The sequence below is a fragment of the Ceratotherium simum genome, chromosome 28 (genome assembly GCF_057802395.1).
Source record: "Ceratotherium simum simum isolate JZ-2026a chromosome 28, ASM5780239v1, whole genome shotgun sequence".
Taxonomy (NCBI): domain Eukaryota; kingdom Metazoa; phylum Chordata; class Mammalia; order Perissodactyla; family Rhinocerotidae; genus Ceratotherium; species Ceratotherium simum.
The window spans coordinates 17,833,989-17,858,035 of NC_141927.1; the positions used below are offsets into that span (position 1 = coordinate 17,833,989).

General features: G+C 39.4%; 1 protein-coding gene across 4 annotated transcripts in view; it reads right to left on the minus strand.

Moving 5' to 3' along the window:
• FAT1 (FAT atypical cadherin 1) overlaps window positions 1-24,047 on the minus strand; it is a 132,363-nt gene that overhangs the window by 4,726 nt on the left and 103,590 nt on the right. For all 4 annotated transcript variants that reach the window (XM_087418391.1, XM_014786283.2, XM_087418389.1 and 1 more), the window contains 16 exons: window positions 23,561-23,757; window positions 20,598-20,751; window positions 19,526-19,759; window positions 18,273-18,662; window positions 17,168-17,382; window positions 16,781-16,918; window positions 14,084-14,227; window positions 13,254-13,451; window positions 12,066-12,867; window positions 11,797-11,925; window positions 10,205-10,362; window positions 9,080-9,542; window positions 7,399-7,552; window positions 7,117-7,227; window positions 4,655-5,286; window positions 3,812-3,949 (listed from right to left, as the gene is read on the minus strand). In XM_087418391.1, the coding sequence (XP_087274517.1) occupies window positions 3,812-3,949; window positions 4,655-5,286; window positions 7,117-7,227; window positions 7,399-7,552; window positions 9,080-9,542; window positions 10,205-10,362; window positions 11,797-11,925; window positions 12,066-12,867; window positions 13,254-13,451; window positions 14,084-14,227; window positions 16,781-16,918; window positions 17,168-17,382; window positions 18,273-18,662; window positions 19,526-19,759; window positions 20,598-20,751; window positions 23,561-23,757 (4,257 nt within the window). The remainder of the gene's footprint in view (window positions 1-3,811; window positions 3,950-4,654; window positions 5,287-7,116; window positions 7,228-7,398; window positions 7,553-9,079; window positions 9,543-10,204; window positions 10,363-11,796; window positions 11,926-12,065; window positions 12,868-13,253; window positions 13,452-14,083; window positions 14,228-16,780; window positions 16,919-17,167; window positions 17,383-18,272; window positions 18,663-19,525; window positions 19,760-20,597; window positions 20,752-23,560; window positions 23,758-24,047) is intronic.

The window sequence follows — 24,047 nt, forward strand, 5'->3', positions numbered from 1 at the left end:
AATGCAGATTCTCAGGGCCCAACCCAGACCTACTCAATCAAAAACTTGAGTGCTGGGCCCCACAATGAGGCTTTTAACAAGCCCTCCATGGAGACCTGATTTATAGTTTAAAAACTACTACCTGTGCAATCTGCATGTGATTACCCAAGTTTCAGTGCCCTAATAAAGGGCTAATGGAAAATAATTTAAGAGAGGTGGTCAATGCCCTTTCCTATAGTTTTGAACAGATAAAGCCTCATATTAAATGATTTTCACTAAACCAAATATGAAAATACACCTTTTGCCACATTCTATCATTTTCCTTGATCACACTAAGGGAAAATCTGAAAGTAACGAGTCAGTGATAGGTAATTATAAAAGCTGTGTGTTGGGCCGGCTCCGTGGCTTAGCGGTTAAGTGCGCGCGCTCTGATGCTGGCGGCCCAGGTTCGGATCCCGGGAGCGCCCCGAGGCACCACTTCTCCGTCCAACGTGAGGCCGGGTCCCGCGTACAGCAACTAGAAGGATGTGAACCTATGACATACAACTATCTACTGGGGCTTTGGGGGGAAAAAACTGAATAAATAAAATCTTTAAAAGCTGTGTGTTATTTAGCTTTATTCCTGTTCACATGAAGAAGATTTTTTATATTCAATTTTTTTTTAGTTAGAATTACTTTTAAACGTCTTAATATTGTGGCATGTAAAGGCAAGCTCTCAACATCCTATGGGTGACTTCTGATGTCTGTGTAAATTCACCATGAACAGCAAAAAGTTAACAAAAAGACATAACATGTATAAAAACATTTTTGCAATGTATCTGGATTATGAATATACACACCTGCACAAAAGAAAAGTACTCAGCCTCCTCAAAACCACAAACGATTGTTTATAACACAATAGGCAGAAGCACACTACACTAGTGACAGTCACTGAAACACAACACAAAGCACACACATCAGGACTGTACCTTCTTTATTCACCGTGTCAACTACAGCATTGACAAGGTGTATTACAGTCACTATGGAAGCTTGTAAAAAGGCACAAAAGGAGTAAATTAGGAAAATCTTCAGTTAGAAAACAGTGCATGAAACAGTATTTCTTTATATTATATATTTCTATCTCAGAATTTAAAAATGAGAAGTGAACAACTTTAACATAACTACATAATATAATTATGCATGAGCCCTGCACTCTTTCTGTTAGTTATATCTGAGATTTTTCTAATCAAGCTATGTATTTGTTATTATTCAAAGGAATAAAGTAACCATATGACATTGTAATTTTGCAAAATTTTTTTAGCTATAAGTTTTCTCACAATTATGATTATGGATCAAGTCATGAAAAACAATCCTTATTTTAACATCTCATGAGCAAAAGACTTCACCATTAAGAGTAAAATACTTGCTAAGCTCATTTTCTGGGTCCATTTAATGAATTCGTACATTATTCCCACAAAAAATTTAAAAGAGCTACGTAATAAAGTAAAATATGTACTATAAATACAAAAATGGCTTTGTCTCTGTTCTAGGTACTTCCACCCCAAATTTCTTGTCTTTTTGCAAATGGGCTAACAGCTGGTGAGCTAACATACCAGCAGAGAAATGGAGACTATCTGCCTGGCTGTTTCTTGTGTAAATTCCCTTTTCATTTGTATATCAGATTGTTTTAAAGCATCTATGCGAAGATAAATAAGAACACATGCAGTAGGCAGAAGGATGGCCCTCAAAGATGTCACATCCTAATCCTGGGAACCTGTGAATATGTTCCCCTCCTTGGCAAAAGAGACTATGCTGGTGTGACGAAGTTCAAGATCCTGAGATGGGGAGATTTTCCTGAATTCTCCGTGTGGGCCCAACGTAATCACAAAGATCCTTAAAAGGAGAGACCCTTTCCCAGCTTTGGTTGGGAGGGAGATACGACCACAGAAGAACAGCCAGTGAGATGCAATGTTATCTTTTGAAAGATGGAGGAAGAAGCCATGAGCCAAGGAACACAGGCAGCCTCTAGCAGCCGGAAAAGGTAACAAAAGGATTCTCCCTGGGAGACTCCAGAAAGAAACAGCCTTGCTGACACCTTAATATTAGCCTCTGAGACAAGTGTTGGATTTCCAAACTAGAGAACTAGAAGACAATAAATTTATCTTGTTTTAAGCCACTATATTTGTGGTCATCTGTTACAAGAGCCCAGACTCAATACAGACTTTAATTTTATGATTGCTAATGATTAAAATTATGATAAAGATTAAAATATAACCAATCCTGGATATATGTCTTCGTCTCACATTGTATTATCTGTCAATTAATTTTCATAACTAATTTGACCATAATTTATTAAAACTATTTCAGAGTATTGGGGCCGGGCCGGTGGCGCAAGTGGCTAACTGCACAAGCTCCGCTGCGGTGGCCCGCAGTTCGCCGGTTCGGATCCCGGGCGCGCACCGACGCACCGCTTGTCAGGCCATGCTGTGGGGGCGTCCCATATAAAGTAGAGGAAGATGGACACGGATATTAGCCCAGGGCCAGTCTTCCTCAGCAAAAAGAGGAGGATTGGCATGGATGTTAGCTCAGGGCTGATCTTCCTCACACACACAAAAAAAAGTATTTCAGAGTATTAAGAAAAGGATGTTTCAAGGAAAAGAACTAGAAAAAGGAAGAAAATAGTGACAAAATTCTGAAATGTATTTATGAAGAGCATTTAGGGACCAAAATATAAATTACTACATAAATTGGCAACACTAACGTTTTAGAATTAAACCTAATGAGAGAAATAATTCTCTTTTGCTGTTGTTGGTTTAATAAGCAAAGCTATGTTCATATACTCCATCACTAAATAATAAACACAGGTATACTATGCTATCATACATAAGAAGCTTAAAAGCAGGAATGAATGGAACATACTTATGGCCATCTTTAGTTTGGAAAAGACTCTGCAATATTACGGACTATATTACTCTGGATTTACAAACAATCAAATAATTAATTATTAGTGGGTTATTTCCACCAACAAAATATTTGAAATGTTTAAACACATTACGTTTTTATGAAAAAAGAAACTACAGTCTAATTAATTAATTCTGAGACTTGAAAATGTCCACTAAAAACTCACTTTACTGTGTTACTGAATATTGACAATTTTCTCTACTGGTATGTGTTAATACAGCCAAGCTGGTTATCAAGGCAGTTTACCCTAGGGAAGTCAGATAAACATAACTGGCATCAAAGATCCACTGTCAAACTTTCTTCATTAGAAATATAATCAAACTTACTAGCAATCTCTTAAATTGTGCTCAGTCAGTACGCTCTGATCCACATGGGAGCTGGGGCCGCAGGGGAGTCAGGGGAAGAGACAAATAAAACCTTGTAATACCAAACGTGCCACTGAAGTTGAACATTTCAGACTTGCCCATCTCCTCTTAGGGGGGTGTGTGTGTGTGTGTGTGTGTAGGTAGGGCGTGCTCAAGGAAGTTGCTACAATGGTTTTTAAAAAACCCACAAGACTTCTACAACATTTACTGTTGCAGAAAAAAAGTCAATACAAAATTAGCCAATCGGATAGCCATTAACTTTCAATTAATTGTATTTTCTTCCCTATCACTGACAAGTTGCTCCAGTTCAAATACTTATCCATTAAGAATATTTTAAATACCTTCCCCAGCAGATGTCATGCAAGTATGTACAAGGCATTGTTTAAGTGGTCCAAAGTGAAATGTGAAAACATTCTGAGACTGAACAAGGGCACCGGGCGTATCTACATCATTAAGTAACATCACGTGAACAGTGCTGTGACCAATTAGCAAGGGAACCACAGCATTTCAAGCTTCTGTTTACTCACCATTGTCATCACATGATTCAGACTGAAAGGAGCTGAGGGACTGCACTTCCGACAGGCTTTCCCGGGCACTGTATGGATGAGAAGGCTTCTCCTCAAGAGGTTTCTTGGAGAGACAGGGATCAAGATCCACTACTTTAGCTAAAAGGACGAGATGACGAACAGTGAGCTACACAAGGGCAAGGGCTCAGTTTTGTTTATTGCTGTCTCCTCACACAAAGCCAGCACTACCCCAAGACTGCCTGAGACATATTTCATAAGAGAACAATCGAAAGAAAAAAAGAGAAACGTCTGAAAAACTGAAACAAAAAACCTACAAACATTCTTGCAGATTCACAGAATAGAAATTCCCAATAAACCTGCCTATGGATATCATTAGACAATACGGGGAATTAAAATTTTGTTTTAAAATGGTACATACAGCCTTTTTAAAGCACCAAATATATGTCAGGCCACTAATATAAATACTGTCATTTCTTCTGGCCATGTTTAAAAAAAAATCCTATCATGCAAATGCCCTCCCAATTTTTTGGTCATAAAAAGTCCAAAAAATTATAGTTGGGAACCCGTATCAATTACAAAAATGGAATGATCTTTCCAAATCATTTGGAATATGACTAGATTCAAATCCCTAATTAAAATAACAGCATAGCCACAATGCTCAGCCAGGGCTCGAGGCATCGGAAAAAGTTTTTCAAATCGTACCAAAGGTCTTCGGAGTCTGAGCGTATTTATCACTAACCAAGACTCCACATTCTGACTTGAACCACCAGAAGCTCTGGCAGTACCTGTAATCTCACTGTTCACTCAGTGCCATTTTATTCAGATGAAAAAAGTCGTTCTTACTATCATAGTCAAAGTCCCAGTTAGGCTTCTGTATCGAGTCACTGTCGGAAGGCGAGTTGGAGGGAGGCGGGGGAGGCAAGTTTGGGGCCACGCTGCAGACGGCCACTGCCTTCCGGTGTCCATGCACCGACTCGGGGTTAAAAGTACTGAATTCGGGATGCTCTGGGATGGCGGATCCTTCAAAGGAATTTCGGTCAAGATTGTTTCGAGAGTCGCTCGGAATGCTGGGAGTGTAGGAAATAGGACGGACAGGCACCTGGGGCGGTATGTCTGAGTAAATGTTCTTATTTAGCTTTGAATCAAAATACGGTCTTTGCAAAAAAGGGGTGGTTGGTCCCAAGTGTTTGTCTTCAGGTTCGGCCTGGTGTTTCTTCTTTCGACTCAACATCTTGCGGCAGAGGACAAACACCACTACCAGTAAAAATATCCCCGTGACGAAAACAACGATTCCTATGCCTTCAGCCAACCCGATGTTCCAGGGAGTCGACACGTATTGATTGGGCGTGGCGTCCTCACAGTGTTTTCCTCTGTACTCGAGGCTGCAGTTACAGTGGTAGGAGCCATGTGTATTCTCACAAAGCGCCCCATTCCGGCAGGGGTTTCCGGCACATTCATCAATGTCACTCTGACACCTGCCAAGAAAGCCAAGCGTGAGGAGAAGCCTCTGCAATGTAAGTCAGACTATGCCAGGCCTACATTTCTCAGAGACTAAAGAGTAAATCTCTCCTTAATAAGGTACACCCAAAACAAAAACAAATAGATAACAACCGAAAAACACACTATCGACAACAATAACTGCAACAGAAAACCTTTTGTGGGGTAATTATTCATTTGGTTCTATACTCTGTACGTTTGGGAGATAAACATTACATCAAGTCAATATTTAAGTGCCATTTTTCTAGGATGCAATAGATTACTAATCAAACTCATAGGCTAAACATCAGTTGTTTCTAATTCTGATTTGGAAATTTAGAATGTGCATCTCGACAAATGTACGCCGTAAACTGTTCTAAGAGGCTAGATCAAACTTCTAAGAAAATGTTCCTGTTTGGAAATATGATGGTTCCATAAAACATGTGAAAGGCTAGAAAACTCCGTTTTTCACTCGAAAATGCTTTTCCCTGTTGAAAACCCCTCTCAGCCCCTCACCCTTACAGGTAGTTCACAGGCAAGTCCCCTCCCTCTGCCTTTGCAAATGGGCATATTCTGCACCTGTGCAGATCCAGGTGGCACTTCTCAAACCCTCCTCCTTTACTAAAATGTATCTACCTGCCATCCCCCAGACTCACCTGGCATTAAAATTGTGATTACTGACACATTTTTGTCAAATATATTAAGAGAAGGAATTGAGTAGAATTAGGAAAGTAGACTTATGAACTAAGACCATGTGACTGATGGCGGGATTCAAGGCACAGCCCGGATTAGAGCAAAACCGTATGCAAGTATCTTCAGGTAGGTCACAGCAAAGCCTCTAACGAGACTGACAGTGAAGGCATATCTAAGGAACAGCACTGGGCACTTACAAATAACATGCACTGAGAAATTTTTTAATGAATTGGTGAAAAGTCTAAGGTGACATGGTGTCTGGAATTAAAATCTCTTATCCACCTCTTGCAAGGTACAGTGGTCCCTTGGTATCCACCGGGGATTGGTTCCAGGATCCAATCCCACAGAACCCAAAATCCACGGATGCTCAAGTCCCTTCTACAAAATGGCATGGTATTTCCATATAACCTACGCACATTCTCCTGTATACTTTAAATCATCTCTAGGTTACTTATAATACCTAATACAATGTACACGCTATGTAAACAGCTGTTATACTGTGTTGTTTAGGAAACCATGACCAGAAAACAGTCTGTGCGTGTTCAGCACAGACACAACCATCGGCGGTCTTTCCATTCGAGGTTGGCTGCATCTGTGGATGCGGAACCTGCCGATAGGGAAGGCTGACCGTATACGACAGGGATCTCCATGCCTCATTTCCTCCCCTAGAAATAAGTCTCACCTCTTAGGATTATGATAAGGATCACAAAAGATAATGAGAGAACTGAAAAAGGTTTCTAGATGCTATAGAAAGGTTAGTTACAGCATATCATGAAAAAATGTCATCATCATCACTCTTAAAGATAGAGAGGTACAACTCCATAGGCGTCTGCTTTAAAAAACATAATCATCTCACTCATTCCATAAACATTTACTGCCTGCAAGAATGCATACTTTGTTTATAAATAATATCTCTAAAGTACAGAAGTAGGTTTTTTCAAGCAATGTAATATGATAATCATCTGTTCAACGTTTCTTTTATTTTAAAGATAAAAAGATAAACTATACAAGGAGCTAATGGGAGGATTATCAAATTCTGAGGCAGTGTAGCCCAAATTAATGAAGTTTGTTGCATCTGCTAATCAACGTGACAGGACAGAGAGGTGCACACGTAAATCTTAAAAGCAGCCAGTTACCTTTCTCCCCTAAAACCAGAATCGCACTGGCAGACAGCACCATCCAAACTGTCAAAACACGTCCCACCGTTTTTACAGGGTTCATCTTTGCAGTATGGACTCAGCTGGCACCTGAAGAATAAGAAAAACATATGCATAAACTTAATACTTCTCTTGCAAACAAATACAACAAAACAGAAATCATTAACAAATGTTAATGCAGACTTTTTACACGCACGATTACATGTCTGAAAAAATTTTAATACTATTATTAATTATGAAAGTTAAGGAAAATATACCTACCTCTGACCGGTATATAATCCTCTACATTGGCAAAGAAAGTCTCCGTTGTCCACAATGCACGTGCCACCGTAAAGGCACGGGTTGGAGGAACATGGATTGACGCTCACCTCACAATATGTCCCTATGTATAAGGCACTGCATTTGCAGTAAAAACCTAAATTAGAAAAAGGGGACAAAAAAGTCCTATCAGACAGTAACAAAAAATAGCTCTTACTATACTGGCTTTTACTTTTAAGTTGAAGTGAAGACTTGAGTTCTTCCCATTCCCTCTGGGTAAAAAGTCTGTATCAACCAGCCTTCCACTACTGGTATAACCAAAACACAAAGAACTGAAGAGGGAACTCATCATTAGCTTTAGTTGATCATAATTTATCTGAGATTATTGGGCCAAGCATCTAGAGCAGTCCTTTATGGGAGTGACCACATAGATTGACAACACTTACTACTTAAGATCTCAACTGATTAGCAGCTCACAGTGTTTAAAGATTCACTGAGACAATAATGAATGGGACAGTACTTTGAAGACTATAAACTACCATGTAAATTTAAGAAAGGTGATTGCCAAATTTGTCCAAAGGAGCACAGAGAACGTCAGACTCTCTATTTTGGGAACACTGTGATGGTTAGGTAGTGTGGTAGACTATTTCCAACTTCCTGTCTTTGGGAAAGATGGTAGGACTGCACTTCCCTGCCACCTTTGAACTGGTCATGGCTGTGGGATCTTCTTTGGCCAAAGATGTGGCACTCTGGGCTAGCAGCTGTAGGAGCCAGCGTGTGGTCGCCATGTTCCCTTCCTCCTGCTGCTACGGTCATCATGATAGCACCATGATAGTTTTAAGAAAATGCCTCTCTCGGCCTCATCCCTGAGTGACACAATGAGGACAGTCTCCTTGGTGACCCAATTTGGACATGTAATGAGATCCCAACATCAACTTTTGCTCAGAGTATTATTGTGGGGAATGACCTGGCTTACTCTTTGCAGATGGTACGCACAGATGCTTTCCAAAGAAAACAATAGAAAACCAAATTTTTTGAAATCCCACTTAATTAAAATATATTTTGGTTTTTGTTCTATTAATTACACAAAGCTCTACTTACCAGGCATGACGACAGCCATTTTCATAACTGTGTTTCTCTTACTGATAAGTGAAAAATGGGTCAGGACACAGAAGCCATAGAGCACTCCCCTACACTAGGGCTTCAGGGCAGGTGTGGCAAGACCGCAGGAGGGACTCAAGGCCTTGTGGAGAATCATACCCCCATCTATAGTTAGCGAGACTAGCAGTCCCTCTGTGCTGGGCTGTCGGATAAAAAGGGGCACTCAAGAAGAACTAAGTGCTACCAATACTAAATCCGTGACTCTGCGGCTGGAAGAAGAGCGCAGAGTTAGTCGTGGTTCGCCTGTGGTTACTAGCGCAGAATGAAATGTATCTGAAAATACGATGCGAGGTGACTGCAGGAGCTCAGCAAGCAGAGAAACTGTCCCTTCAGCCTGGTTGCTGGGAAGAATTCTAAGCCCCACTCTGCTCTTCTGTAACACGCACTACTCAATTCCAACATTGATCCAATATCTGACAATATCATTTGCATAAAAAAGAGGAAAAATAAAAATATCTGGGGAACTTTCCCTCAAGTGCATACACGTGTAACATTTTAAAAATGGTAAGATTATGAAGCCTACCTCCAGTGGGCGATGAACTGCAAACGCCTCCATTCTGGCAAGGGTTACTTGAGCAGTCTTCTGTAGCTGTTAAGAGGCACCCAGGGGACACATCCACCGATTCTTCAATGTGTGCATAGCTTCTTGGTTTGTTATTTAAAGGGAGCTCCTGCCCATTCAAATAAATGGAGTCCATACAACCCCTGAAGCCATTACCGACTTGGGGGCTTCTTCCATGCCTTGTGCCTTGCTGACGAACATGGCCACCAAAAAACACATGGTTATCCAGGTTTAGGGTTTTCAGAGTCCCTGGGGCTGTGCCTGATGCAGTGTGGACCTGGTCTAGAACCAATCTAGCATAGTTTCCATTCACTTCAAGAGACACTGCATGCCAGAGCCCATCGTTGACTTGAATGCTTTGAACAGACACAATTCCAGGGCCACTTCCACAGTCAAATTTGTACTGGAGTCTTCCATTATGAATCTATGATAAAAACAAGTACTGTTCACATTACTCTCATAGAATCTTCACTTAGAGTCTCTAATCAAAAATCTAGAGGAGGGGTGTCTTTGGTGATTGAAGGGAGAAAGTTAGGAAGGCCTCGCATCTAAGTACTACAGAACACACGCTCATTTGTTCATTGTACAAATAATATGAATGGACCTTTTAGGGATATAAAGTTCAAGTGCCAATTGCACATCCAAAAAGCATCATGGAAGTGACTGATAATTAACTGTTAACTGAACAATGACCCAAAATAGCACCAGGTAATATCAAAGTCAAAACTGAGCTATATTAAAAAAAAAAAAAAAAAAAAAAAAAAAAAAAGTTAGGCAAGATATTGATCATTTAAGCCCATTTAGGATCCTGTGACATTCATGAGATGCAATATTACCAAGAGTTTGCATGTGAACTGTCATATGTACCTAAAAATGTTTGTAAAACACAAGTAAATCTCTATGTTACTGCAGAATAAAAGGAGCTTTACACTCCACAAAGTCTAAAACTTGTAGAGGTATCAATGAACTTTTTAAACGGAATTCAACCATTTAGCTTACCTTATTTTTTTCAAAAATAGACAATCCGAACATAAAATGGAATTTCTATTTTTAGAGTATTCTACAATCTGAGGTACAAAAACATACCTCCAAGATGCTATAGTCAGTTCCTCGAGCATACATTACAACCGCGTGAGCAGAGTATGTTCTGAGCCTCATGGTCAGTTTCATCTCTAATTTGTTTTCATTTTCCATGAGACGATATTTCACAAAGCTGTTTCCAGTAAATGTCACAGATGAACTCCCTGTGAATCACAAAGAGGAAAAAATAAATCAGAACCAAGTTCAAGCATATTTTTAAAAGTATGATTTCCGCCCCCAGACTGATCCAAGTTTTTAAGATTATAACATCATACAATTCAATTCAATGGGAAATGTCTATTTGCTTAATAAACAGCATAACATAACTGGATCTCCATTTGGAAGAGAATAAATTACACTACTGTATCACAGAGAAATGAATTCTAAAATAATGAAAGATCTAAATACAAGGTTATTCAATATAAAATTATTAGAAGACAATTTAGGAAAGTATCAAGGTGGTTTGGGAAATCTTCTCAAGCAAGATATAAAATAATCCCCATTCTTCAAAAAAGGTGAAAATAATATCAATCTCCAGAGATGAAAATTGTTATGTAAAATTACACTGAACTTACAAAATAAAAATTAAATTTCAAAATGACAAGATACTATTAAACAAATTAAAAGATCAACAGTACACAGTGAAAGCAGACAATGTTAACACACATAATACACAAAGAGTTCCACACATTGAAAATAAGGAATAGACAAATAACCTAGACAATCAAGCAAAGAATAGGAACAGGGCAGTCACAGAGAGGAAATACTAATAGGAAGGAACAAATAAAAAGATAACTTGCACAAGTAGCCCGAGAAATGCATATTAAAATAATTAGATATCATTTCACACCCAGTAGATGGGGGAATTTGGTTTTTAATTGAAAACCGTCAATATCACCAAGAGAATGGAGAAGGAGACCTTCACATTTGACTGGAAGAAACAGAAATTTTACAGCTCTTTGGAAACGAATATAATGGTGTATTTAAAAATTAAAATTGTACTTAATCTTTGACATAGTAGATCCTAGTTTTAGAATCTACTGTACAGAAATGAAAGCATCTATATGTAAGGATACAAGTATAAGGAATCTTTTTTTAACAGAAGGAAACATAACATTCTGAATCTCTATACATAAGGAAAATGTTGAATAAACAACGGTAATGCTAGAAAATAGTACACAGCTACTAAAAAGCATTAGGTTTGCATGTACTGACTTGGGAAGATACCCTTAACACACTGTGCAGCAGAGGAAAAAAGCGAGAGGTAGAGACTATGTGAAATATAAGTTTTTAGTTTTTTGTTTAAAAAAAGAGAGGCCATGAGAGAAAAAGAACAATAAATCTGTAACTACGGAACTGCATGTTTATATGAACACCAATGATAGAGACGGAAGAATACCCAACTATTAACTCAGGGGTGAGTTATTATGTCAGAGGATGGAAAGGTTGCTACTGTTATTCTTTATTCATCTCTGTGTTTGCCTTGTTATAATAAACATACTTTATAATACTTTTCAATTCCAATAAAGAAGAAAATGATAAGAAACACTGAAAGTGACTTTTTAAAATAAAAGGATGCTGAATCACTGAACTCTCACCTGGGCACTGGCCAAACTTGCCCCCTGGGCACACACAGGTGTACTTTTCTCTGGGATCAGTGACACATTCAGACCCCTCAGGGCACGGAGTGTCTTCACATCCATGATGGACAGGTGGGCATTTTCCCTCTTTATTTAAAAAAAAAAAAAAAGAGGGGAAGGTGGGGAGAGATAATAGGAGTTTTAAGAAAATGGTCTTTAATGTGTAGCCCTCACAGGCTGTACATGAAATAATCTGTTCCACCTATTTTCATACACTTATGTGTTACCTTTGCAGAGACACACGGCTGTTCTACGGTGACGGGGAGTCACAAAGCTCAGTCTGGCTGTGCTATGTGTTGACATGACATTTTCATCCACAGACACCTTTTCATCACAGAACTTCCACGGGCAATCCAGCCCTGCACAGAGCTTCTGGAATACGGCCAATATCCTAACACCAATGATTTCCTCAATATCAGTCACAGAAGAGTTAATCTTGTGCAGAAGTTGTTTTGTGGAAACCTGGGCGCTACCCGATTTCTCTACAAAAAGTAAGACGTCCAGATGTGGGTGAGGTTCAGAGGGCTGCAAACTAACAATCTGAATATCGTTCTTCCTCACGCCCAAGATGTTCCGTAAAGCTCGCTGGAAGTTGCGCCAGTAGTCACCAACAAATTCTTCCGGAGTGAGGTTGGCAAAGCGGAGAGCGACAGTGTGGTTCAACATCTCTTGTGTTACTTGTCTGATATGCACCGTGATGTCAGCTGCTGTTGTAAATCTCCCATCTGTTACACTGACATTGAGAAGGTACTGCCCTACATCTAGCTTTTTGTGTGCTATCAGCTTACCCCCTGTGCTGGAAACAGAGAAGAGGTTGTCCATTTGGGGATCAAGACTGTAGGTTAAAGTGTCATACACGTCTTGGTCTGTTGCATGAATCTTCCCAATGACACCTCCAGAGTATTCCTCTCCGAAAGCAGTAATGAAAATCTCCAGTGGCAAAATCGCAGGAGGATAGATGCTCTCTTCAATCACCCTAATGTCAATATATGTCAAAGAGGACAACTGAGGCTTCCCATTATCTGCCACCTTCGAGAAAAGAAAAAAAAAAAAAATTCACCTTTGTCTATGTCATTGTTTACTTCTTAATAAAAATATATATTTACATTGTTTAAGTTCTAAAAACTGATCAATTATTAGATAACTTATTTCTCCACATGAGAAGCACATCAAAGAAAAAGATAAATACTTCTTTATGGCCCTTTCACTAATTCATACTGAAGATTAGCTCCATCAATGTCTACGATAAAGTAACCAGACGAATAAATGAGCCCCATTAAAGTGCAGTGCGATAAAAATGACAGCACAGCAAAAAAACAAGAAAGACCACAATTCTATACATTTCTGTTTTCTTAAGAAATGTCAGCTGTTTACATTACGAATCCACAATAAAATCATAAAGAAAGACTTTATACCTTAACATGCAATAAATAATGATCTTTCACGTTCCTGCTTATGGCAGCTGAAGTCAAGAGGACTCCTTGCTGGTTAACTTCAAATGCGCCATCCTCATTTCCACTCACAATCGTAAAGAAGAAGGGTGGACCATTATGAGAAGAATCCTTGTCTGTTACTACCAGCTGGAGTACGCTGAAACCCACAGGCTTATTTTCCTGAACAGAATAAAAAAAATCAAAAACACAAAACAAGCAACTTTCAACAAAACCAGATCTATACGGTAAGAGACACATGCAAGTTTTCTAATAATATGAAATAGATGGAAAACAATAAGGTTTAATAAGGCAGCAATAAGTCTCCATTTGAAAGGAAGAGAGAGAAGAGAGGTGCGGGGCAGGGTAGTGATGTGAAGGAGAGAGGGGAGAAGCGGGTAAGGGGAAGGAGAGAGAAGGAGGGGGCTGGAGAAGGCGCTGGAGGGGAGGGGACACGTGAGAAGAAAAGACACATGAGAGAGGAGGGGCGGGGGAGGAGGAGGGGAGGAGGTAGGGAGGAGGAAGGTCAAGAGGGGGCAAGGAAGAAAAGCAAGGGCAGCAGAAGATAAAGTTAAAAATCAAGCGAGTGAGAATATCTTAAAAACTGAAGCACAAACAGAAGACAGATAAAAGCTTGGCTGCATCTGGAAAACGCCTGTGTTTTAACATTGACACAGACCCCCGTAGTTTTCCTCTTTCCCTTTTTCTAAACAGCCGTCTTTGGAAAAGAAAGGTATTTCAAATGAACAACTGAGGCAGATGAAAAGAGCTCATCTCAAAAGTACTCAATGAACCCTTGGGCACCCCGAGATCACCTGGACAATCACACTGTAGTTTCCCTGGGAGAAGACTGGAGCGTTGTCATTGACATCAGACACGTCGATGTTCACGGTCGTCGTGTTGACTCTGGGTGGACTGCCGTTATCAGATGCCTGAACCGTGAGTGTGTAACCTGAAATCTTTGCGGGGACAAGACAAAGAGAATGCGTGTCCATTTTCACAGGGCCAAAGAACAGGGTTGAATCAAAAGTGCACTCCTGACACCCTGGAAGGGCAGATCTGAATGACTGTCATCATTTGCTGTGCCCTGTATATGAGCAAGTCCCTAAGATACAACTAGTATGCTGCAAATAACTATCTACCAAATGGAACATATTTGCTCAACAGAAAAAGTGAGCAGTAGTGCTTAGATTCTGTGATGCCTCTCAAAATGTACTCATTCTGTTAAAGCATTCTAACTTTAAAACCTTGAAGATCTATGAACAGAAATTACGACAGAGAGCAATACAAATGATGAGAAAAAATGGTAACACATCTCAAAGGCTGTTGCTTTAGTAACGACAGGGAAGGCAGCCTTCCCTAAGGACCAAGTGTGTGACTCTGAGCCAGAAGCAGACAGACATTAAGTTGCTTCCCACCCTGAGTGCTTACTCATTTCAACGCCTCAGACTCTTCAGATCACCCTCCCCCATCAATTTTACACTTGGATTGTAGTCAACTGTCTAAATCTCCCAGGATTATCTCTCCGTGACTTCCTGCAAAAGAAATTGCATCCAGCGCGGGAGCTTCTTTTCCAGGGCAGTTCCCTGTGAAGCTCTCTCTTCCAGAAGGAGAGGTGGAAAAAGCCAGAAATCTGGCTAAATCTCAGCGTATGTTCTGCGGAATATTAGTCCTGCAAGACGCTCCAACGAAAAGGGCCAATTGGCTCGGGGAACACCACAGGCTATCTCTTTTGCTATCTCATAATGGACGTTAGTATATTAAAGGATCTGAGAAGTTCTTCAGTGAAAAATACTAAATTTTGTTCTGCCCAGCAGTAGCGCAATCTTAAGCATGACAGTCGTGCTTCCTAAACTCTTGGAAAGTCCCTGCCCAAAAACAACAAGTGGAAGAGGAATTCAAGAATTAAGGCTTTGGGGTCGGCCTGGTGGTGCAAGCGGTTAAGTGCGAGAGCTCCGCTGCGGCGGCCCGGGGTTCGCTGGTTCGGATCCCGGGCGCACATTGACACACCGCTTGTCTAGCCATGCTGTGGCGGCGTCCCATATAAAGTGGAGGAAGATGGGCACGGATGTTAGCCCAGGGCCAGTCTTCCTCAGCAAAAAGAGGAGGATTGGCAGATGTTAGCTCAGGGCCGATCTTCCTCAAAAAAAAAAAAAAGAAAGAAAGAAAAGAATTGAGACTTTAGTGAGATATTTCATCACTGTCTCCCCAAATTCCTCTAGTCTTAGATTTACCCATTAATCTTCTGAAATTATTCTTTATTATCACCAATGTCCTTCTAATTCCAAAACCAAGGTTTCTTCCACTTCTCCTTCACAACCTCTCTGAGGCAGCTCCCTTTCTGTCCATAACTGTGAGTGGATGAGTGGATACGTGGGTGTATGGCTGGATGGGTGGATGGACGGATGGAGGGATGAACGGATCAAGGGATGCTCAGCCTAGTTTGCTTCTCCTCATTTGCTCTCATTTATCTGAATACCTCAGATCATCTCCAGAGGCTTGTGCCATATCTATTACTTCCAGCTTTCAAGTCTCTTCAATTTGACTAAAATCTCCAAATACTGGCTGAATAATTTTACTAAATGTCATGTTCCTCTAAAAATCAGCATATCAAAACCCACATTCAACAGCCTCTCCCAGCACTAAGTTTAGGACCTCACGACGCCTCTGCTCTTCTTTAATGGCACTACCCAGTCACAGTAAGACAGAAAAAAACTGAGTCATCTCTGACACCACTGCTTTCTACGGATGGCCATACCTGTGGATCTAACTTTTCCTTTACGAAGTTTCTGCATTCGTCTTTTCACTCAGTTGTCACTGTTACTTTCCCAATTCAGGCCCCTGCCGCCTCATAACTGATTAACTGTCATTGGTCTTCCCACCTCCCTGGTCACTCACTACTCTAAACAACATGTGGACCTACTGTAGAACTCATCTTCAAAAAATCTCTCCTATTGTTATACCTAAGCTCACAAATATTCAGTAACTCTCCAATGCCTGCAGCATCAAGTCTAAACTTCTCATCCCAATTCTGTATGTGGTCCCAAACTGTTCCTAAAACAACTTTCTATCTCATCTTCCTGTGCTTCTTTGTATGGTTACTCTACTCCAGGACAGCTGAGTAAATCACCTAAACTCATCCCATGTCTTCTTTTCTCTGCACAGTTCCTCACAGGGAATTCCCTTCTCTCAACACCTATGGTTTTCCAAACCTTTGCTATTATTTAAAACCCATGAACTGTCTCAAAACACCAGGGCCAACAGTAATTTCTTCCTGACGACAAACTTTTCTCATCCAAACTTCCTATTAGTATGAGACACATCTCTTATATTCTCGAGATTTTCATACTGTAATTGCTTTTCAAGTGTTTGTATCTTGCTTGTCAGTTCCTGAGAACAGGCTGGTTCTGCCCTTTTCGTACTCTCATCACGTCTGGCAGATATGAATACAAGGCACTTCTATTTACTAAGTGGTCATTTGTGAACAATTTAAGCCCAACTTTTTCACTTACTGTTTCCCGGTCTAGAAGTTTGGTGACCTTCACTTCTCCCCTGGCAGGGTCAATGGTAAATGGACTTCCTTGATTGCCATCTATAATTGAATAGTGGATGTGGCTGTTTGAAGGTCCATCAGCATCATCAGCCATAACCTAGAAAATATCACACTCCTGCTTAGGAGATAGCTAAGCAAGGGATAGAAATCTACTAAGCAAATTTCTGATATCCACAGCTAGCTGTTTTAAGGCAATTATTCATAATAGTAATTGATTGGGCTAACAAAAGACATTTCTACATCTTCAACCCATTGGCAAGTAAGGCCACTACAAAAACTGGATCAATCTTACTAAAAACTCTTGCAAAGATCCGAAGAAGAAAACTGTAGGGGAAAAGATACACACCGTAATGACAGACTGCTCAAGAATAGCATCTTCACTGATCACGGCTGTGTAGGTGTCCTGGCTGAACACTGGGGTGTTATCATTGATATCCGTGACGTTAACATTCACGGTGGCAACATCACTTAACGAAGGCGTGCCTCCATCAGTGGCTTCGATAGTCAGGTAATACTCATGAGAGCTTTCATAATCCAGATTCTCAATGATAAATATGGCCCCTGTAGAGAAAATCAAAATTACTTCCAGTACTTTAACATGCCACCCATTTCTCCTACTACTACTGGAAAAGACAACATTTTTAAACAAATTTAATTTTTACTTCAAAAGTTTACTTACCATTTATGTATGTTTTCAAAAGTTTACTCACCATTTATGTATGTTTTCTAATTTCTTAATTCAACAATTAAAAATTAAGAATTTGCTCATCCCTTGATCTTTATTTCTCTTAATTATTTTCTGATATTCTTTGTGATATTTAAATTGCTTTTCCAGTCAATACTACCCACATCCTCATTATAAAAATGATTATATTTTTATATTTATGCAGCAGGAGTATATAGCTCCTATGACTTTACCTTGCAGGCAGTCATTCAGTGTAACTCAAAGTCCTTCAACCGTTATACAGAACCAGCATAATAAAAAAGTCAATTTAATGAATTATCAGACGTCCCCTACAGAAACTAAGACTAGAGAGGGGGAAACTACTGTTTCACTGGGGAAGCTACTTCACATGGGTTCATTACAGGGGATAAAACGGAGCCAATACGCAAGATTCTCTATGACCCTCCACTCTTTATATGAATTTACCAAATCTTCTATCTTTATTAAACTACTAGAGTGATACTAGAATTTTCTATTTAAAGTTAATTTGCTTATAGATATAACAGATATGCCAGAAATGTATTTTATTATGTAGAACTATAGTTTGAAGTCTTCCAAACCACTTTGAATTCCACTTAAAATAAAAACACAAAGAAAACTTGAATTTTATCTCTTTAGACTATCTACTGACAATTTATGATCTGTCACTTTGTATCAGGAAAAGTGCTGGGCAATCTAGCCTTTTTGGCAGAATAAAGGGCTTCTTCTCATTTCCATGGTTGGTTACCTGTTTTAGAATCTATGCTGAACTTTCCATGTTCATTTCCACTTATTATTGAGTAGGTGATTTCTGCATTTGCTTCAATATCCCGACTTGCCGCATACACTTGAAGAACTTCTGTTCCAATGAGAATGTCCTCAGACACTGTGGCACCGTACTCACGGTATTCAAACACGGGTGGGTTGTCATTTATATCCAAAACTGATACAACAACAGTGCCTACAGCTGTCAACCTCCTTGGCAAACCTTGATCTACAGCTTTCAAAGTAAGGGTATAGACCGCCTGTAGTTCTCTATCCAAAGGCTTTTCTAGCTGAATGATTCCAGATAATTCATTAATGGAGAACTGCCCATCAGCAGAGTTAATCAGAGAGTAGGTTATCTTCCGATTTAATCCTGTCAAGACAAGACATCACATCAGAACGTTTTATTTCAAGAAATTTAAATACATTTTTTTTTGAAAAAACACGTAGCATACTAAAGAGGAAATATGCTAATATACATTATTTAAAAATTCTTATGACTATGATCTTAAAAAAGTAAACTTTTAGATTAATAATTTTACTGAGTTAAAACAAATATGAATATAATTTCATAGCTATATGGCTTTTTAAGACTGTTATATAGGAACATATGCTATAATACCCACCAGATCTTTTAAAATGAAGTCTATTTATTATTTATCTTCAGTGACAAAGATTTATTTGAAAAGTAACATTTTTGCTATTCTTCTAATTCTTCAGTTTTAGCACAACCGAAGAAATTATTTTTGTTCTCTGCTATCAAAATGCTATGTATATATATCCTAGAGTCTTATTTTCTCCATCAAAATTTTGACAGGTTTGTAAAACTATAGCAATATAAGCATTTGCTTCTGGTATGTTCCTATGATACTAAAATCCTTTTAAATCACTAATGGTTTGTTCACAAAATAACACTTGACTCTTTAATTCAATGGGATATAGGGATCAGTTAACACAGTCACAATCCAGAATTTCAGGGACATCAGAGATACTTTATAACAGTAAGTTCACTGGGCACAATTTTGAGATTTCAAATACTCATTAAAAATGAATTCATGATTCTATAGATTTCATTCTATTTTTAATGCTAAGGAATTAACACAACAATGATGAGTTATTCAACACACATGAGGTAAGGTAAGTATTAAACAGGCTGAATTTGGGATGTGTTTTAAAACAGAGGTTCCTACGGTCTTAGCGCATAGCCTGAAGGCAAAAGCATCCTCAGGACGATACCTGCATCAGCATCGGTGGCCTGCACCCTTGTCAACAGCGTCCCAGGCTCTGTGTTTTCAAACACCGTAATGGTGTAAGGATCAGCAGAGAACTCAGGGGTGTTATCATTCACATCTTCTAACGTGAGCACAATATTAGCTTGACAGAATCTGCCCCCTCCATCTGTGGCCTTGACGAGCAGATTATAAACAGCTTGCTCCTCACGATCAAGAGGAACTAATGTTTTCAGTTCACCTAAAAACCAACAAACAAAAACAAATGGACTCACTTGAAATTTAAGACGTGAACTGCAATAGCGCATCTTATTTCTTCCCCTCTTCTCCCACAATTACAAAATCTGAGTAATAGCCTTTCTTTAGGAGAACAATTTCATCAACGATGGAGTCAACAGCTGTGTGAGCACAATGAGGTCCAGGTTTTCAAACTCTGCCAGGTGCTGGCTCTTTAAGTCATAAAGATCTTGAGGCTAGGGCCTCTTGCATTATATATAGTGTCACAAAAGCAAAATAGCTACCTAATTTACCAAATTAAGAAAAATTTTTTTAATTGATTCAAAAATTAGATTCATATGTTCCAATTATTTGGGGCAGGGGGGTGCTTAATAGAAAACTGTTATTTGACCCTAATTTTAACAAGATACAAATTATAAGAGGAAAACAATTCTAGCAATTTAAAGCTGAATATAATGCCATGAATCATTTTAATGAATATACTAAAGTATAAATTTATGGTCACGAATTTAGGAAAACAAGCTATATATAAAATGGATAAAGCAGAAAGTTTGAGATATACTTTAACTTCTGATTTTTTTTAAAAAGTTGATATAAACAACTAAATTTTAAATCCTCTAAAACTTTTAAAGTAGGTGATATTGTTGCTGTTAATTCTTTTATCTCATCTCCAATTTTACACATTAAATTGCTGTTTAGATTTCTAAAAGATGCCAATTTTCTAGCATTAGAGTAAATTTTACAAGAACAAAATGTAATTTCAGACTTTGTGTGTGATCTAAAACCACCCACATATGATTTTGTTGGAACACAATTAATTTTGCCCCAAACACCACCATTACCTGTATCTGGATTCAGTTTGAATTTTTCTGCACCTGGACCAAACAATGTGTAAGTAATTTCAGCGTTGGAACGGATATCTGCATCTGTAGCAGAGACCTGCATGATCAATTTCCCAGGAAAGGTATCTTCTGGAATCGTGTCTGAATATAAAGTCTACAAAGATTTTAAACAATATTGTTAATATAAAACATTAAAGGTTAACATGACTGCCAAGGTAATAATGGAAAAGAAATCATTTCACCTGGCTATAGAAAACACAGGAAATGACTAAAGTTAAAATCCAAGGAGTTTTTAAAACCATTTTTCTTATAAAACAATTTGAAACAAGGAGGAGCCATGTAACAGTTAACAACTCTGTATCCCTGGGTCTGACCTGACCTTCAACCTACAGAATTCTGAATACTTTGTGCCTTTGAGTTGGTTTCACATTTGATTTAAATTCTTATGAGAAAATATAAGTAGTGCTCCATGTTTACCTAAAAATCAGAGAGAATAAATGCTTGTTACATCATATCTAATTTCCAATGCAGGAATTTATTATTTGCAATCGTTCTTAACACATAACCAAATAACTGTAATTGAGAGAGAAGCAATTTTTTTTTTTTTTTTTAAAGCCCCACTACATACTTGTAGGTCCTTATAGTTCTTCTTTGTAGGACGCTGCCTCAGCATGGCCTGATGAGCAGCGAGTAGGTCCACGCCCAGGATCCGAACCAGCGAACCCCAGGCCACTGAAGTGGAGCGTGCGAACTTAACCATTAGGCCCCCCGGCCGGCCCCAGAAGCGATTCTTGTGTCATGGGAGAAAAGAAAGGTTCCCCAAGGCCGAGGGGGGCAGTGGGGAGTAAGTGATGCTCTTCTATTACCCTGCTCCATCCTATCTCTCTTCAAACCTGACCCAACTCTCAAACATAACAGCTGTTTCCACTTTCAATTATTTAGAAATCCATGCCATAAACTAAAACATAAGACAAACAGATAACATTTTATTGAATTCATTTTCTTAATATGAGCTCAATTTTAGGTGACTACATTGCATGACTCATGCGACAGGATATTTTGCAATACTGATGATTTCCAATGACCCAGTGTAACTTCAGCGTTCAGCTTCACTACTCCCAAAGATGATAGGGTATGACATCCAAATAATACGAAAGTGTTAAAAAACAACACACACATTTAGTTTCTATGAGATATATTTACATATATGCACACACACATAAATTATTCCTCCCCCCCCAAAAAAATACTGTCACCAAAAAGCACAAACATGGGTTCGCATTAACTCCTCATCCCTCAGAAGTTCCACTTCCCTCCAGACTGACTGTAATCATCCTTTTCCCGGGGAACAGCTCTGCTCCTTTCCACAGCTCTGGCACCTCTCATGCCCACTGCAGCGTTCTCCAACTCCTCCGTCCCTCTTCAAAATCACCCACCCCTCCACGCAGCCTCCCCCCTTAACCTACCACACTCTTCTTCCTTCCTTGTATTCTCCAAGGGCCATACCGATGTCCTCATTAAGGCACACTCTTTAACCTCCTGCAATCAGGCGTCCGCCTACTTCATGATACGGAGACCGCCATCTCCAAGCCGGTCAGAGAAACCAAACGGTCTGTTCCACACCTCAGTCATCTTTTTAGCTCTATCACAATTCTGCTTGCCATCCCGCCTCCTAAAAATTCTCTCCTCCTTCACTCTCAATAACACTGCACTGATTATCTGTGTTCTCTTCCTCCCTTCTCCCTGGGGAAATACCTAACTCTACTCTTTTTCCCTTTTTGTTGTTATCCTTTCAAATGAATTCAATTATCAGTTATCCAGAAAACTGCCAAGTTTACACAGTCTTCCCTAATATCCACCCTCAATCTCACCATCTCTAAATGCCTAAAAAACACATTCAACCGAATGTCCCATTACCTTAAACTCAACAAATCTGAAATGGAACTCAACATGCTTCCTCTAAAACCAATTCCCCCTCCAGGCTCGTCTCTGGTCTTCCTCTCCGTCACTCCTGTAGGAAACATTCAAGTCGATCTTGACTTAACACGCTTGCCGGCCTGTCACATCCAGGCAGGACCAACTGCTACCAGTTCTTCCTTTGTAGTGTCTCTTGTCCTTTCATTCCTTCTGCCACCTCCGCCTACTCTCCATTATCTCCTTGGTTTCAATCTTCCTCATCTAAATGGACACAATACTACCAAACTCATCTTGAGGACCTCTCTGTTCCTGTCATCTCCACCTTTCAAATATAAAACGATTCAAAGAGTCTCTATTTTCTCTAGGATAGAGTCCCATTCCCTGGACAGACCATCACAGCCTCTAGAATCCAGCTGACCCTCAAGCCCACTGCCCTTTCACTTCTACTCGATTATCTAATCAGCACCTCCCAAAGGCTGAGCACTTCCTCATCCTCCGGCTCCGTGACCTCCCCTGCTCAAGTCCTCATCTTGCAGCCTCGATGGGAACAGCTCTCCTCTGGCATATCTCTTCTCAATAATATTAAGTGGTGGGTTCCACAGGTGCGGGAGCCACATCGTTACCTCTTAGTTTCTCTAGTATGTAGAAGAGCAAGTGCCCCAACAATGGTCTGTTCAAGCCAAACAGAGCTTTGTATAAAGAACTGCTGGCCAGATAGTTCCCCCAACATAACCTCATCCCTAAATGAAGGGGATCCCTTCCTGAACACTTCACAGAGCATTTTTAGAGTTAAACACAACTGTAAGCCTGGCCCTAATTGACAGTATTGTTGAACGAGGTTTTTAAGCGACTTAGCATTCCCCAAAACAGTTCTGAAGCTTAACCAACTCCTGCCCCATTTAACACTCGCCTCTGCTTAAATGTTAAGAGATTATAATACGAAACACATTTGAATTACACCATGGCACCACATGACAGTCCTACTGAAAGGTTTAAGAAAGAAATCTGAATGCATAATATATAAATTTAAAGAAAGAGTAGCCTACCTTTTCACAAACTGGACTGTTGTCATTTGCATCAAGAACTTTCACTTCAACTATAGCTTTTGATGAGAAGGTCCCATCAGTGGCTGTGATAGTCAGAAGATAATTGTCCCTCTTTTCCCTGTCTAGAGGTTTCTTCACATATACTTTCCACTCATTCTGTATATTTTCAACAGCGAACTGCCCCAAAGGATCCCCTCCTATCAAATCAATGGAGGAAGATGACAGTCAAATTTGTTGAAATAAGGAAAGAAGTAAGTAACAGCAGATACAAACTGTACAAAGATATATAATGTTATGGTTTAAAAGAATTATGTTTTTTTAAAAAATAATTACATTTAAAATTTGGTATATCAGATTCCCCATTTATCAAAAAAAAAAAAAACCAAAAAAAACCCAGCATTAAAATGTGTATTTAAACATAGCATTAAGCCAAATAAAATACAGACTACTAAATAATAGCGTATACTGAAACTATAGTTTTTTTTCT